Raw genomic sequence first — 17,518 nt, 5'->3', positions numbered from 1 at the left:
CAGACAAGAGACAAAATCAAGAGGTCAACATAAGATCTAGAAAGTCAACTCTGTAATTCATTTATCTTATAATAAATGCAAATTGTCTATTAACAACTGTAAAAGATTCAAAGGGTTAAGATCAATCTTTGAAATAGTTATATTGCAATCTCTTTTGTATAAAGAAGATTATTGATAATTATTTTCATGAACAATATTTTCTTGATTTTCACATTAAATATTTTCTATCTACATTTGATTCCCAAATATGCTTTATTTTATTAAATTGTCAATGTTTATACAAGGAATTTTCTGCTAATTTTCTAGGTTTATTTTCAAAATTTGGATTCATTACTTTTAGCCAACATTTTTTTTACTCGTTCTGTGATATTATGCTATCTAAATTGACAAAATATTTGTCATATCTTTAAAATCAGGAAATGTCAGAGTGATACTTTTTCATAAGGAATTTTTACTTTAATTTCATTTTTTATATAAACATTTTTAAAATTGTATTAATATCAGTTGAGGTAAATTTTAAATATTAATATAAGAAGAAAATAAAACAAAGTAATTTATTGATAAACATATGTTGATACAGGGGTCATACATTCTGGCACGCTCTCATTAGAATCTCTTTCATCAATGTATTGTTCACTTCTTCTATGAGAACTGCATTCGCCTGGTTCTGACTCAAATGATCGAGAACCGCTTGACCTCTGGTCTTCCTTCCGTGAAGTTCGATGGAAACGTGCTCTTTTCGCGACTTAACTACGGCTTTCTGCGGATGCAGGAAACTCAATGCCAAAAACGCATCGCACGGCATCCAGATTTCCTGCTTAGTCGGTTCACCATAAACGGATTTCTCTGCACTGTCGATTAGTTTCCACAGTTTTCCACCCATTTTGCCCAAAACTTCGTAACGCCATTTCTGAAACACAAACTTAACATACATTCACTCTTTCAGTGATTAAACTTACAAATGTTATAGTTGACGATTTGCAAGTCTCCCAAGGCAGCAAATAGATTGGACACTGAGCGCAATCGAAAACGATGCTCGCCGCTTCAGGATCTATGAAGAAATTGAATTCCGCCGATTGAGTCGTGTTACCGACGCCTGCAACGATTAATGTTTCTTTACTCTCAACTTGAAAAGCAGCACCTATTTACCGTGAATATTGCCACCCATAATATACATGTCCTTCAGATTCCTAGAAAAATCATCGAACATCCTCATGGTGATCGCCGCATTAGTTAAAGGTCCTAAGCAAATCAGCGAAATTTCGCCCGGATTCTTCGACACAATATTCTGCATACCCACTGAGGCTATGTCTTTCTTAATTATGTTGAGGTCCGGTTCTTCTTGATATTTTAGATCGCCGAATCCGTCGTTTCCGTGAAACACTGAATGCGTATTTTGCAGCGGCAAAATCTGATGAAAACTTCCCCTGAAGACCGGAATCTGGGTACAAAAGTAATAGAAAATATGAGATTGCATCTATTTCTACCTGAAACTTAAATTTATGGCGCACGTATAAATACTTATAAAATTATTGTTTTTATATATTTACTATAGAACAATTACTACAATTTTCTTACATTCTACACTAATATTTATTTTTAATTTTTAGTTGTTGAATTTCTTATTTGTAGCCGGCAGAATTTTTTTTAATTTGTTGCTAAAAAGGTTGCTCATTCCTGCTCTATAGTATAGAGCAGTGATTAATTGCGTAAAAAAGTCAAGTATTTCAATTTCACAAGCAAGTCCGGAGTTTTCATTATTTATTAAATAAAATTGAACAACATAGGAGGTATAGATATATCAATGCTTTTTTTAAATTGGAAATAAAGAAAAACTACCATAAACAAAAAGTTCGCCCTGAGATAGACAAATGTTTTGACTTGAAAAATTCTGATATATTAAGTACGCCGGAAACCGACAAAGTTTGGAAACCGCTGCCTTTGGTACGACAATGATAGGAATTAATTTATAAAGGTTCTGGATAAAAATTGAAAACGAAAAGAGAGATCAACTTGAAATTATGTTTATTAAACTGCGAATATATATATCAGTTAATATTTTTCTCGTAATAATTAAATAATAAATTTGAAAGTTTGTGTAAGTACAAAGTATATTTGGTTGCATATATTAGAGTATTATTCATTTTATCAATTCCAACAAATGAACAATTACTATTCGCAGTTTGCGGTTCCGGATCCGCGGTTTTCCGATCCTTGTTCTAGATCTACCACATAGATTTTCTAAATTTAATATTAATAATCATAAAATTCATGCATAATACAAGACAAATTATTCTGCAATGCTTATACAATTGTAATTTCAATTGCTATCAAGTCTGAATTTAAAGGAAAAGAAAAAAAATGTATGTACCACAGTGATTTGATTATTTAATCGCAGCTAATTAAATCCATTGCATTTTACGCAATGTGTACCGATACACAGTTTGACGTCAGTGCAGAGTGATTTCTACAAAGTCTTCGTTACGAAAGTAATACAGACACATACAAAAATCAGAAATTAAACCAGATCTGAATATATCACCAAAATAAAACTAAAATAGTAGATTTATAAAGCCTTCAATAAACTGGTACTGAAAATCTGCAAATCCAAGAGATTTTGTATGATGACGTTCTTTTCAAGAACAAAGTATCGCATCTTAAACTCGTGAAAACATACTCGATGGTATTCAATAAACCTCTAGATGGTTCTGAAATCTGCGAGAAACATGATCTACATCAGTTAATTAACATTTAAATTTGAAATCAATGAAGAATGAAGAAAACAAAAAATAATCGACATTTGAGTCAATGCTGATAAACTATTTCAACCCAAAAAACTCGAAAAGATTATGCAGCTAAACCTAATACTTTATAATATAAATTATATCATCCATTTGAAATATATCGAATTTACTAAAAGTAAATTACTCAACATTGATAAAATGTATTACTTTAAAAAATAATATTTTTGCTAAATAAATGCAATTATGACCGAAATTAAAAAAAAAAAAACTTTATCAGAATTTTGCATTGAATTATTTTATTCCAGTTAATGATAATGCAAAATTTATGGACAGCGTTAAGAAATTCTGTTGAAATTATTACGTATTTGTTTGTTTTTTTTTAGCTTTTCAGCCTGGATATAAATGGAAAGGATTGCATTTCACATTCAAATGCGCAGACATGTCGAACGCGTAAGTCATCTTCGATTAGATTTGATTGAGTAAATAAAAAACGAATTTTCAGAAACTACCGATACACAGTTGACTGCGGTTTGACGCCAGAACAGAGGGACTTTTATGAGGAAAATGGTTACATCATCTTCAGGAAGCTGCTGCCCGACGAGGATCTCGATATTTGCAAACAACGATTCCTCGATGTGTGCAACGGAAAAGTCTCTGTGGTAAGCGTCATAAAGGACATAAAGGTGAAAGCCACAGGCGAGACGAGACCTGAATATCTCTTCAATAAGGTAATTAATTATCTAAGATTAGGGCAACCCTTAATAAACTGTTAACTATTACAGATCCAAGAGATTGTTTACGATGACGTGTTTTACAAGCATTACGCTTCGCATCCGAATCTCGTGGAGGCAGTCAAAAAGTTTATTGGTCCCAATGTGACAGCTACCCACTCGATGGTGATCAACAAACCTCCGGTTACGTCCGAACTTTACGCGACGCATCATCTTCACCAGGTAATTAACAATTTAACAATAACGTTTCAATTTGTTGTTGATTGTATTTCAGGATCTGCACTATTTCCCTTTTAGACCGGCGGATAAAATCGTTGCTGCATGGACGGCGATGGAAGAAGTTACTGTGGAAAATGGATGTTTGTACGTTCTTCCGGGTTCGCACAAAGGTCCATTGTTGCAGCACAAAAATATCGATGTAAATTATTTTGAAAAAAGGTGGATAGTTTTTTTTTTCTATTAATGATTTCTATTTTGTATCTTAGCCTGCTAAAAAAATGTTGTTCTACGGATTGAAAGGATACGACGACATTCCTAAAGTGAATCTTATCATGGAGAAAGGAGACACCGTTTTCTTCCATCCGCATCTGATGCACGGCTCCGGTTTAAATACCACAAAAGTATGAAACGTAAACATTTCTAACATATCTTATAAATTATTTCAATTTGTTCAATGTCTGTATAGTTCGTAAAATATCCGTAACAATTACAACATTTGCTAAACTACTGAGAAAGTGATTAAAGTAGATGAAGCAATACGAAATAACAAATTACTGCGCACGTTCGATTCAATTATATTGTTTTCTCAGGGATTCAGGAAATCGATATCAATTCATTTCGCTGACAGCAATTGCCATTTCATCAATCACAAGGGCACTGTGCACGAGGCGATTGGTGGAGATTCAGAGGAGTTATTCGCCAAAATGTACAACGAAAAAGTTAATTTCCAAGTGAGTTTGAACTTGATCTAAGCTTTTATTGCATAATTTACGAATGCTTCGATTTCAGTTCCTTTGGAGGATGAAGAGTCGCTTGATATGCGGGAAGCCGGGAAATTTCCAAAAATTCGGTGAAAGCCATTTGTAGATAAAACAAAAATGTTATTTTTTTTTTTGAAGTAAAATAATTAGAATGTATGTATTGGAATTTTTAAATAATACTCAAGAAATTACCTGTCCTTTTGTTTTGAATTAATGTGAAACAATTTTCCCAAATTGATGTTTGTTTGGCTAAGCTAAACTTTTCCTGATAATTGAACTTCCTACGGTTACTAAAAATATAAATTGTCTAATATTCATAATTATGCAACAATATTGAACTGCGAAATATTTTACATTTATTTGTAATTTCCTAAACAGCTATCACTACGTATTTTTACGCGTGTAGAGTTGACAGTGACATTGTCAACTTTGACAGTAATTAAATCGAGCTGCATATTGTAACTTGAATTAGTGTGCATATTATTGAACACAATGTTGTTATATTATATATAAAATTACTATATAAAGAAAGTTGATAATACGAAATTCATAGTATGGTATCAACCTGAATTATTTAACATTAAATGAGTAAACATGCATACTCACGTCCGTGCGATCGGCATATTCCAACAGTCTGACCAGATTTCTGCAGACGTTATCCAATGAGGCGTTTCCTTTCGTGCAGATAAACGCCTCGATCTTAATTTCTCCCAATTTATCGGCCTCGAGGAACAGCAGAATGGCCACTGCATCGTCGGTGCCCACATCGACATCAATTATAACTCGTCTGGCATTCATCGTTCAATAACTGCTTCCTCGCCACACAAAATGCTTCCAATAATTCTTCCGAACGATTGTCGAACACCGTCGCGCATCACCGTCACTCACCTCACATCTATTTGCACGGATCTTATACCTAATCTAATCTCGAAAATATTAAAACTGAATTGAGCTAATAACACACACCACGAGTTTTTCTAATAACTTGTTTGTTTGTTTTTTATTATCCTTAATTATCGTTGAATACATGTAATGTGTGACAAATATAATGGAGAAATTGTAATATGTTCATACACGCACTCGTTCTCATCAACTTTTCAAAAACATCTTCTAATATTATAAAATATATGCTTAATCATGAATCAGACTATCTACAGTTTATTTATTAAAAAAGCAATTTGAACAAATGTACAACCTCTGCAAATTATAATCAAAAAGTTAAACTAAATATATAAAAAAAAACATACAGTAAAAACAACAAATATTGTTGAACAGTGTTCAAATACGCGTACATCCTCGAATAAAATCTTTTAAAAAATATAATTTTGATAAACTTAATTTATTTTTATTTGTTAGTGCGTCGAGCGCGGCTTCATTCTTGCATTTTATTTGTCATCAGTATTATTGATTCGATTGATGAGGATTCGATGGTCCGGAGAAGTTGGCTGCAATACGCATCTTCCTCTGTCTCCGTGGTTTCGAATCGTTGCCGGGATGATTCGACGCGTTCTCTTTCTTCCCTGGACGTGACTGACCTTTGGCATTGCTCGAATCGCTTTGATTATCGTTTCCGCCCTTCTTGTTCGCACTCTGATTATCGTTCGAATGGCTGGGTTTCGGCTGTCTCCTCACAGCCTGCAACGGCACAAACTTGTTGCACTTGGCATCTTCAGTCTTATTACGAGTCTGGAATAAATATTAATTGAAATAAATAAGCTCAAACGAATTTGTTTTATACAAAATATAACTATAACAATCCAAGAAGACAGATTACAAAAAACTTTCTAAAGAACTTTAATTAAATGAAGTTGTACTGATTATTATATAAATATTTAATGACTTATTTTCAATCAGCAACCTTAGATCCATCCAACCAAGTATTTGACTTGCAAAAATCATTTATGAAGATGCTGAATTTAAATTATAGACTCCCAATTACCATTTCTAAATCACTTTTCAATATTGTCCACACGGCGTGCCGATTTATACCAAGTTTTTGTGAAAGACTTCTCACAGAGGTATTTGGATTTTCGGTGATACTACTTTTCACGGATTCAATATTTTCATTCGATCGTGCGCTTCGTGGACGACCGCTCTTCGGCCGATCAGCGACAGTGTAAAGTGTTTCAAAATTATTAATTATACGAAGGATAGTGGGTTTACTTGGCACATGGTCAGCACCAAAGACGTCTCGTAATTTTCTTTGCGTTAGCACAACGGACGAATCATTTTCATAATAGGTTTTCACCACAATTACACGATGTTGAAGTGTTAAACGTTCCATAATGATTATTAGATGATGATCAACTTAACACGGTTGTCAAATGAACACTGACATAACCTCAATAAGAAAAAAAATATGGCGTCGTAATAAAATGATAATGGTTCTTTTATGACACCCTGTATCTATAGTACTATTGTTGCGCATGTTTCTGTCTATGTATTATATCCTAGTATGCATTACCGCAGCTCGTGACAGTAGCACAAACTTAAATAGCATATATTGATTTAGTCTTGAATACATGATATGCACTGGAATGGTAAACATGAAGAAATGTTTATACTATGGAAGTAGCAAATATCAATCACTAACTGTGGGTAAACAGTTTATGAAACATGAACCACAAGAATCATAAAACGATTAATATGAAATACATGATTTGTATATCTAACAATTTGTTTACTTAACAATTTGTAAACAACATATCCCGTTAACTAGCTTGTATATTTGAATAATGATAATAGATTTTAATATATTACCTGATTTTTGTAAGTAACTGATTTGTGGGTAGAATTCCTGTTTTGGGTTTCACACCATTGCTTTGGTGGTGTTGGAAACTTCATAGGCAAATTAACCGCATGCGGTGCACTTTGGTCACCACTGTTTAACTTGTTTAACACGGCCTTGGCGACATTCTCACAGGCGAGTTCCCTCGACGGAGCCGCTTCCCCGAAAACTGGTTCACCATTGAAGGGCAGCACAAGCTGCGCTACAAAGTTCTTTCCGGTAGGAGTGTCGAAGTACTTGTAATATGGACATCCCAGCCCCTTCGACTGATAATACGACAACAACTGCAAGCTGTAGCTTTTGGCAACAGGTTTCGCATGCGACATATTCGGCAACTGCTGCATAGCGGCCGACACTTGCTATAAAGTGGGAATAATTAATGACATAATTATATTATAAAACGGCATCATTACTTACAGCATGTATATCTGGAACAGAATACGGATTATCGATCTTAGGACCAGATTGCTGGTCGTTGTCCTTTATTTTCAACATCTTCTTCAAGTACTCGGACGATTGCAAGTCGTTTTGCTTGTTCTTGTTGTCCGGTTTCGTGTCGGTGCTGGTAGGTCTTATCATTGGGCTAAGATGTTGCTGCTGTTGTGACGGCTGGAATTTGGGAGGCAACATCAGAGGTGCTCCGCAAAAGTTCATGAAGTTGTTGACGAGCGGTGGCTGGTAATACCCGTTCCAACTGACAAATGCAGAGTTTTGCGGTGGCGGAGGATAGACGGGTGGTTGAGGTTGTTGTGGCTGATAAACGGGTGGTTGAGGTTGCTGTGGCTGATAAACGGGTGGTTGAGGTTGTGGTGGACCATAAGAGACAGGTGGTTGAGGTTTTTGTGGAGGACCATAGGAGACGGGTGGTTGAGGTTGCGGCTGCATTGACCTGAAAGCATCCGGAAACTTGGGTCCAGTTGGATAACCAACGGCTTGCTGCTTTTGCTGCTGATGTTGCTGGTGGTGCACACCTACTCCTGTCAATTAAAACTAGTATAAATATGCATTTACATTTGGAAAACAGTTTGTAATTACCTGAATTATTTCCGGAGTTGTCGTCAAAGTATCGCATACCGTGGGACTTATTGATGAGTGCAGTCCTCGACATACGATACCCTCTATTCGAGGAACAGTTCAAAGCCATTCCTCCAGCAAAAGCTTTATCGAACATGACATCGTACATGAAATCTTCCGGCTTATCCGACTTTGGTTTATGGATGGCAATCACAGTTCCGGTGTGACCCAATGGAACAGTGTAACTCTCCCTTATATTTACGACGCGATCGTACAACTCGTAGGTCGTGGTTGGATCTGCCTCCAAGCTGCCCGATTGAAATTCAGGCTGCAATTAAAGAAACACACGTGCATTTACGAAGACCAATCGATGCAAATAAACTTGAAACCGGATAATAAATTATTTTCATCAGATACAATATACCTGATAGACGTATGTGTATGTGTGCAACATGAAATAAATCATATTGTAAAAATTGTAACAACTTCGGTAAATAACATCAAAAATAACACAATCGAGAAGAATACATTACAAATGACAACATAATCTTTAATAATTCGACGAAATCCATAGCCAACCAAAATATTCTTTGAGATTGATGGAGAACAAATTCGAGCTGCAATGTACATAATGTTGTGGTTTCATAATTCTTAAAATAACATATAAATATACGAAACATTGAAAGATCAGTATGCAGAAAAAAAGGATAATAAGGTGGCATACACAAAAAAAAGGTTATAATTCCGATCGATAAATAGAAATAAACATATTAAATATTTAACAAGAACGTATAAAGCTTCCAACATTCATAAGCATGCTGAGATATTGTTTACGAGGAAAACATCAAATATTGTTTTCATTACAATACAGGTGGTGGAGTACAATACATCAAGTGGATAATATACCTCGTAACTTTAAGATCTACAGACGTATAGGATGCAAAGCTCAATAACCGTATATGTGTACTGTATTGATTATTTTGATTAATCGGAGCACAATTATATAATAAATATATGCAATATTTATTTAAGAGAAAAAAAAGTAATACGGCCCTGTTGCTGTCTAATTAAATTATACAGTGATCATGCGCTTCAATTGCAATGTTGCCATACGCAGATGAATATTTTGAATTGACTTTCTAGTAACGCTTTACATTTTTATACCACATATTTATACCACCATATTATTAAACAAATAATATTGCTAAAATTAATATTTGTATCGGTTAATTCTCTAAAATGTATTTTATATTTAAGTACGAAACCCGCCAAGATTCACGTGAATGTACGGCAACATCGCAAAATCGACTGTCATCTGACAGAAGTATAGAAGTCATATGATTTTGCTGCAGCATTGAAGGTGTGTTATAATATTGTTACTAGTTTTCTTGTTGGAAACCCGAGAGGAGTGATAAAATGCCTGTGTGTGGACCTAAACTTTCCCTTTGCGGGCTCATCATGAGCATTTGGGGCATCATCCAATTGTCCCTTATGGGAGTCTTCTACTATATCCATTCTGTGGCTTTGGCTGAAGATCTACCACTACCTGAGGGTGAAATCAAGGATCCTGCCGAATTCTACAACGACGTGGATGTGGCTTACACCCAGAACGCATATAACTGCTGGATTGCTGCTTGCTTGTATGTGGTAACCTTGGCCATCTCGGGACATCAATTCTGGGCCAACAGCAGATCATCACTCAGTGTATAAGACAAATTATAAAGTATTGTTTATAATGTATAGTACCTTTAAATTTATCATACTGTAAAGCATTTTACTTATTAGATAGATCTTGTCATTCCATGTATTATTTAAAGAAAAAAAAATTAAGTTACTGGCAAAATAACAATCAACAGTGCTCGTTTAGTTATTTAGCAGCCAATTTCATTTGTAGGCAAGAAATAAATGCAATAATGTGTTATTATCTTATTGAGTTTCTCTCCTAATTACCTTTTATGATTCCTATAAAAACTAATCAAGAATCCTTGATTGATATGACATTGATAGAAAGTAACATTCAAAATTTACAATTTCAAAGAAATATGAATAAAGTAGCGCGCAAAGTGAAATTTCAAGAATGGGCATCAATAAATGAGTACAGTCTGGCATTGATATGTTGGACTTGTGGATTAACAAATCTGTGGACACTCCCCAATGTATTCTACAAATATGGAAACTCTGCTGCTGGACTTCCACTTCTGCTCACAAATATAATAATTACAATACCTTTAGTATTTGCAGAGCTAAGCATTGGACAATACACGAATAGATGTAATATGGGTATATGGCGAATGGTACCACCTTGGAAGGGTGTTGCCTATGCTACAAGTTTAATTTTGGTATGCATAGCCACTTTGAACACATACATCACGTCTCAAGTACTATTGTATCTAATTAAATCAATGAGCAAGGAAATACCATGGAGCTCGTGCGGGTCTTGGGCGACCCAGAAATGTTTCAATTTGACGACCATGAAAAATTTTGATTCCTATTCAAACTGCACGGATTACGAGAATAACGTGCAACATTACTACAACGTGGTGATACTGAAGCAAGGATCAGATGGCTTCGAACAGATGAACATATATCTGCTAATATGCTCGGCCGTCGTAATTGTTGCAGTATTTGTATGCTGCTCGAAAATATTGACATCGATACAAAGATTACTCAACTTCCTCACGTTCATTCCATTCCTGCTTTTGAATGTGCTCCTGTTTACATCCATGTTCTACCCTGGCACTCTGAAAGGCTTATGCAAGTTCCTAACGCCGAAACTGGAAATGCTCTTAGATTACAACTTATGGTTCGAAATGTTTGGCTTAAATCTATACTCCATGGGCATCGGAATGGGCGGTTTGATAACGATCTCATCGCACAGTAACTTTCGCAACAACGTATTCAAAGTATCGACGTTTGTGCCGCTGTTTGCTAACGCCAGAGACGTATTCTTCGTGCTTTTCGTTTACTTAACATTCTCCGGATACTGCATTTGGGAGAATATCGACGCGAACCTGTTGTTCGAGCACAAATCGTCGCTGCTCTTCGTCAAAATCCCAATGGCGTTCCTGAGATGGCCGTTCTATCCGCACATTTGGAATTGCTTATACTTCGCGATGCTACTGCTAATTGGTTTGCGGTTTATAATGCTCATCGTTTTGGTGTTGCTAGAAAATTTGAATGAGGAATGGAAGATTTCTGCGATTTACCCAAAGACATCCGTTGCATTCATCTGTGTAACTATATTCTTTCTGAATTTCATTTACTACACGAATTTGGGAAGTACCTTGTTTGTATTCTTGGAGGAAATCTGTAGAGATCAGTTGGTTTTAATGATGGCGCTTATACAATTTTACGCAGTGTTTTGCATCTACGGAACGTCGACCTTTTGCAAAGACATACACTTCATGCTAAACCAAAAGACAGATTACGTAAGGTACATTTGGTATTTCGATTTACTATGTCTCGGCGCGATATTCGTGTATAGAAGGATCACCTCTTATGTGGCATATAATCCACCCATATGGATGTCAATAGTTCACATCCTGTTGCTTATTGCTATTCTGCTCTTGATGGTTGTTTACTTCTTGGTTTATATTGTGAAGAATAGGGAACAAGGATTCAAGAAACTAATGCGGCCTTGCTCGGATTGGGGTAACAAGAATCCAGATATACGGAAAGATCGAGACTTTTTTAACAACGAAACACCAGGCGAAGAGTTTAACTATAGACAAGAACTATATACCAGAGAAATTCATAATACATAATGTCATTAATTATCATCCTGTGCCACTGTATAATAAATTATAAATATATTATATTCATTGTTTGGTATTTTAAATAGAACTATTTATTGCTAAGTAGTCTATTTGTATTAATATTGAAAATTAAAGTATTTATGTAATATAAGAACACTAGACTAGAAAATATAAATAAATAAAGTAACGGAAATTCAGGGACGTCTGTACATCATTTTCGAAAAATATGAATTAAACATATTTAACTTTTATATAGGTATTAATATGGATACATAAAAATACGCAAATTTTCTGTTTGTTCGATTTCGAATAAGTCGCTGAGATGTTGTTTATACTTAGGGTTAGAAAAAAATACTAAAACACTTACCTTGTATAACAAATGCGGCTTGACTTGCATCAGGATATTCTTTTCCTCATACACTTTCTCCACAAACTTGTCGACAATCTTCTCTAACTCTTTAACAACTTCAGGTTCCAGAGTTCTACTGCCGCATATTTTATGATCAATGGAATAGTAGTGCTGCTTCTTGAGCCATGCAGCGATTTCTTTAACCGTAGCACCAGTCCTATAAACAAATAATATTAATAATATAAAGCAATATTAAATTTATGAAAATGCATTACGCCTTATCCTCCGGGAATAGATCGGCTTCAAAGTAGACATCGTCATTCGGATGGCCAGCCAAAAATTTAAACAGTTTCGGATACTTTTGCGTATACTCTCTAACTAGATCCACGGCCTTATTAGAATACAGCCAAGTATTTTCCTTCTTCGTATAGCCAGGAACCTCTTCGTTTTTCTTATTGAACTTCAAATTAAGCCCAATATTGATTTTACTCACATCGTCCTTCGACCAAGAATTCTTAGAGCCCATAATCACAAATAATGTACCAGTGATTCTTGTGAACAGATATTTGGAAATACCTAAGCAAAAAAAAAATAACGGACGTGAATATTTGCATATTTTAAAAACTTGGGCGTTTGACTGTTAAATTACCTACTCTGTTAGCGGCAGTATAAAATGGCATGTATTTAACATTAATATTTTTTTCCAATGACAACGCTTTGTTAAAGTTAGGTTCGTTGGTAGCTTTTAGCGAAATTTTTATTCTGCCTTTTCCTATACATTCCTGACTATTTTTGACCTATAAATTATTTACGTGCGAAATAAGTAAAGTTAAATATTATCACAGGAATTGCTACTTACCGTTGCAATAGATCCATAGTATTGTTGACCAATCATGAAGCATGTCGAATCTATGGGGAAGACATCGTCTATATTAACGTACGTCGAGTTGCATTCATCGTGCACTGATATATCTTTAATTACAGTTTGTAAAGGAAAGACCGACCACTTTGTTGAAAACTTCTTTTCAACATTGACACGACCAATTTTCGTGAAAACGTATTGTCTACCGATCATTTCAGTAACATGGACTAAAATATCAGTTTTACCCACGTTTATGCCTAAACGGTACATATAACTGCAAAGATACGGTGAATTAGTAAAAACACAAAATATTAAACTAGATGTTCTTACTGATCCACTATAGTACTTTTGTCGACTTGCCAATTTTGGGCTATGTTTCCATTAAGTTGCTCGATTATAAATTTTCCAGGAAGATCGCTCGCCTTGTATTTAGCCTCTTTGTTAGATACTGCTACAACCCTGAAAATGTACAAAGTAGCAAGAGAAAATAAATAAAACATTATCAAAAACTCACTTAGCTTCAACCAAATGTGGCCATCCTACAAATACTATTTTTCCCAGCAATTCTTCAGCAACTACATCAATGGAATCAGTTATTTCGTTCTCCAATTTAATTACCATATTCTCCTCCCTGCTGTTTTGCTCGAATACCTTAACTTTAGCTTTACTCAAGTTGCCCTAAAAGCAACGATTTTATAATGGAAATGATTTCGAGATAAACGTGGTACTCACAAAATATTTCAAATGTTTCAGTGTCGGAAATCCTGGATAGTATACATCCATTTTGGCGCCAGGATAGGCTCCCTTGATTAATTTCTCTTTGGGCACGCGAATATCATTAATGGTTAATAAATTCCAAGATGCGTGATGATTCATAATAACTGGAAAATATTCCGGAGCTTCGTAAGATCCATTGTCAGATTGAGAATACTCGAATACCAACATAGGACCATGCGTATTGCGCTTAATTTCTTGTTCACTTAACAACTTATTACACGGATCCATAGCCTTTAATAATACGTCTTCCTCAATGAAAGGTATAAGTACTACAGCCTCCCAGTCTTGTTTTTTACCATTCAAGTCAGTGGCAAAATCTTCCGGATAATAGTGTTTTATATCGGATTCTGTATCTACCATTAAACGATGATAGCTTTCTGGAAGAAGTTTTTTGCTCGCAGATGGTAGTACAGCTAACAGCTAAAGCAAGTATGTCAATTAAAAACGAACATTTATTAGATAATAATAAATTACCTGTTCGTACGGTTGAAACGGTTTGCCAAGATCAAATTCTATTTTAAGATCTTTAAAATCTTTGATGTCAGATATGAAGGGCGAATAATGATGAGGATAGTACCATCCCCAAGAGCAAACGCCATTGTAATAATAGTTTAAATTCCATTGGACGGCAATAACATATCCCTCCGCTTGACTTCTCATGACATCGCTGTAAAATAAACAAATTTAAACAAAAATCAAAGTAGAAAATAAAAGTGAATATGCATACGGAGTGACTTTTTCGTAAGCCAATTTGTTTAAGTAATAGCCTTCCTTGTGCTGCCTAAATTCCATATCAAATAAATCTTCCTCTTCCGACATTACACTCGATTCCGTGATATCCTCTTCTTCCAACTCAAACTCTGTGTCACCGTTCGGCGAGTCTTCTAGCATCTAATAGACAAGTAAACATAGAATATTGCATTTGCTCATTTACCAGTATCTCACCATATCATCGACAGCTTTGATCATATTAGCCAGATCTTTGTTAACCGGTTTCTCCGGTTCCGGTTCGATTGCCTCGAACTGTAAACTTTCATCTTCCTCGTCGGGTTTCCACGCTTCCAAATCTTTACGCTTATACTAAATTAAAAATTATTGTTTGAATGTGATTAATTGTAGATTCACCTTTCCTTACACTAGTTCTTTCTTTTAAATTTGGTCTTCTCCCTGTTTTGCTTTCAAAAAATTTCAAATCTGTGTACTGTTCTGTGAAATGATCCATATCTATAGTACAAAGTGCCGCCATAAACTTCTCAAATCTTTCTAAATTTAATTGGCCCGACTCATTTATGTATCCTACAAAACAATATATTCAAGTTAGATATCATCAAAAAACAAAATTAATGAGAAATACCATCCATGGTGGGCAAAACGTTAATGTAAGCAGTATAGAGCGTCGATAATGCGCCTTTATTGATGTGAAGATTTGGCAGATTTGGTATGAAATCGTTTCCAACTAGAAATCCCATCAATACCTATAAATAAATTGAATATTAAATTTATCCATGAAAACTCATAGAATTGTCTTACCCAATCATCAATAATGTTTTCAATGTTAAAATCAAAAGGCAACGAGGTTTTCAATTGACTGAACTCTAATTCTAAGTACTCTCTCATTAATGAAAGATGAAGCAGGAAAAACGTCGTCTGCTCAGGAGCATCTTTGCGCCTATTCGAACTCTTTCCAAATCGCACCTACATATACAATACATTATATTACTAAATTTTAATAAATTCCATAAATAATTCACCTCTTCTCTAAGTAACGAAAAGTGCGGTTCGTGTGTACATAAACCTAACATAATTAAATCGGCGTCTAAGCCGTAAAGACAATGCCTTGTATTTGGATCATAGCCCGGTTGGCTCCTTATGTACCTAATGTAATCCATAATTTTGTGTTCACCTTCTCCAGGAGTCTAAAATCAAAAGTAAAAATATTGTATTTTCCAATTTAAAGCAATCAATTTAAAACAAAACAGTAAGTAATATGTCATAAGCATACCTGTCATGCTTATGACAGTTATATAGAATTTGAGGATTTAAATAAAATTTCAAGTAAAATGGATAAAGTGAATGTGCTGAAGCAAAAGTTCTTGAAAGAACGTTACGAAAAGGATGAGAAATACTATAAAATCTACGATTCGTATCGTTACAATTACAATAAAAAGGCAATTACTGCAAAGTTTTACTCCAAACACGATAGTGACGAGTTATCGCACATAGACGAGAATTTGATGGAACAAATCAGATACAGAACTGAGTTAGGTCCCAAATTTAAATTTGATTGGCCAGACACTACAAATCATGAGTATGGATGGTTCATAGATCCCTTAGTGGAATTTGATAGAAATGATACAAAATACTACCATCCACATGTAATCCCAGATTTTATAAAACATGATGAAATATTAAAAGGAGACATCACCATGAAGACACCCAAATTTGCTGGCATTCCCTTCAAACTAAAATAACATTTACCTCTGGACCAGACAAAATTATCTTGCACTTCCTCCACAGGTTGTCATTAGTGATTTTGTTAATAACAAAATATTTCAATTGCTCCTGAAGATTTGCCATAAACACAGTGCCTGGTGTAATACAATTGGAATCAAATCTGGACTCTGTTGGTAATGTTTCCCCTTTCTCTAGTGCCTTTTTCTCCATCTTCTCAGCATCCTTTGCAGTCCTAAATCTCCTGCCTCTCTGCTGATTCATTTTAGCTCTGGGAGCAACACCGTCCACAGCCATGAAAAATACTTTCTGTGGCTTAATCATGCTGAACAATATTTCTATATAATGAAATATGGACTGGAAAATTTTCTCCTCAGTGATACGAAAATGGGGATCATTGTCATCTGGATGAGAGCACATGTGTATTATACCATTCATGTCCAAATACAAATTGTCAAAGGCAGGTATCTGAAAGAAGATTGAATTATTGTGTACATCCTGATTTGCTGATATAAATAAATAGCAGAAAAAAAACTTAGGTTAGCTACCTGATATTCCTTGACAATTTCTAATAAGCATGGGTATCGTTCGCTAATGTAGCGAAAAAATTTTGGGACCCCCATTGTTATTCTATATCTACTTTTGTATTATTGCGAATTTATTATATAAAACTATAAATCCAATAAGACTGAATAAGACTGTTACAGATGTTTTGGAAATATTTTTATGTCAAACAGTCATACCAACAATACAAAGGTTATAACATACGCTTCATATATATGCAGTTTTTATTGCACCATGTTGCATTTTTCTGTAATATTTTTGGCAATTTATCTATTAATAAATGTTGCGATTTGTTGAAAATATATCAATTTAATATAATAAAAAAAATGTATATAATAATTAAAGGATTAAGTTGTATTTTATACTTTCCGAGATTGAATGTTTCAAAATTTTACAATATTTATAATTATATAAATATTGTATAGTATATATCAACAAATTATGTTTTAAAGATAAAGCTTATTAAGTCAGTTATGACTCATCTTTGATCATTGTCAATGTAA

General features: G+C 34.6%; 5 protein-coding genes across 5 annotated transcripts; 3 read left to right on the top strand and 2 right to left on the bottom strand.

The window, feature by feature from the left end:
* Nucleotides 1-565: 565 nt before the first annotated feature.
* On the bottom strand, nucleotides 566-5,334 carry LOC108563536 (probable uridine nucleosidase 2). The gene is made up of 4 exons (XM_017922238.1): nucleotides 5,062-5,334; nucleotides 1,150-1,441; nucleotides 960-1,096; nucleotides 566-910 (listed from the first exon to the last, which is right to left on the bottom strand). Exons 1-4 carry the CDS (start codon nucleotides 5,251-5,253, stop codon nucleotides 584-586), a joined length of 948 nt encoding a protein of 315 aa, XP_017777727.1. The 5' UTR covers nucleotides 5,254-5,334; the 3' UTR covers nucleotides 566-583.
* Nucleotides 2,294-4,588, top strand: LOC108563537 (phytanoyl-CoA dioxygenase, peroxisomal-like). The gene is made up of 8 exons (XM_017922239.1): nucleotides 2,294-2,363; nucleotides 3,128-3,194; nucleotides 3,247-3,472; nucleotides 3,527-3,697; nucleotides 3,750-3,893; nucleotides 3,961-4,095; nucleotides 4,285-4,425; nucleotides 4,484-4,588. The coding sequence occupies exons 2-8, from the start codon at nucleotides 3,184-3,186 to the stop codon at nucleotides 4,559-4,561; spliced, it is 906 nt and encodes a 301-aa protein (XP_017777728.1). The 5' UTR covers nucleotides 2,294-2,363; nucleotides 3,128-3,183; the 3' UTR covers nucleotides 4,562-4,588.
* Nucleotides 5,335-5,427: 93 nt separating the features above from the next.
* Nucleotides 5,428-17,180, bottom strand: LOC108563534 (5'-3' exoribonuclease 1). The gene is made up of 20 exons (XM_017922236.1): nucleotides 17,000-17,180; nucleotides 16,479-16,919; nucleotides 15,752-15,916; nucleotides 15,531-15,695; nucleotides 15,355-15,475; nucleotides 15,136-15,296; nucleotides 14,946-15,080; nucleotides 14,728-14,891; nucleotides 14,475-14,667; nucleotides 13,956-14,420; nucleotides 13,738-13,901; nucleotides 13,554-13,682; nucleotides 13,221-13,497; nucleotides 13,011-13,158; nucleotides 12,637-12,937; nucleotides 12,380-12,578; nucleotides 8,279-8,585; nucleotides 7,661-8,220; nucleotides 7,216-7,602; nucleotides 5,428-6,141 (listed from the first exon to the last, which is right to left on the bottom strand). The coding sequence occupies exons 1-20, from the start codon at nucleotides 17,072-17,074 to the stop codon at nucleotides 5,857-5,859; spliced, it is 4,842 nt and encodes a 1,613-aa protein (XP_017777725.1). The 5' UTR covers nucleotides 17,075-17,180; the 3' UTR covers nucleotides 5,428-5,856.
* Nucleotides 9,572-10,181, top strand: LOC108563538 (ribonuclease kappa-B). Its single transcript, XM_017922240.1, has one exon. It carries the CDS (start codon nucleotides 9,674-9,676, stop codon nucleotides 9,965-9,967), a length of 294 nt encoding a protein of 97 aa, XP_017777729.1. The 5' UTR covers nucleotides 9,572-9,673; the 3' UTR covers nucleotides 9,968-10,181.
* On the top strand, nucleotides 10,263-12,067 carry LOC108563535 (sodium-dependent proline transporter-like). The gene has a single exon (XM_017922237.1). It carries the CDS (start codon nucleotides 10,300-10,302, stop codon nucleotides 12,019-12,021), a length of 1,722 nt encoding a protein of 573 aa, XP_017777726.1. The 5' UTR covers nucleotides 10,263-10,299; the 3' UTR covers nucleotides 12,022-12,067.
* Nucleotides 17,181-17,518: the final 338 nt, after the last annotated feature.

Source organism: Nicrophorus vespilloides, unplaced genomic scaffold (assembly GCF_001412225.1).
Source record: "Nicrophorus vespilloides isolate i.1.1-1 unplaced genomic scaffold, Nicve_v1.0, whole genome shotgun sequence".
Lineage (NCBI taxonomy): Eukaryota > Metazoa > Arthropoda > Insecta > Coleoptera > Silphidae > Nicrophorus > Nicrophorus vespilloides.
The sequence above is the reverse complement of the archived record's forward strand: the minus strand, read 5'-3'. Positions and strand labels throughout refer to the sequence as shown.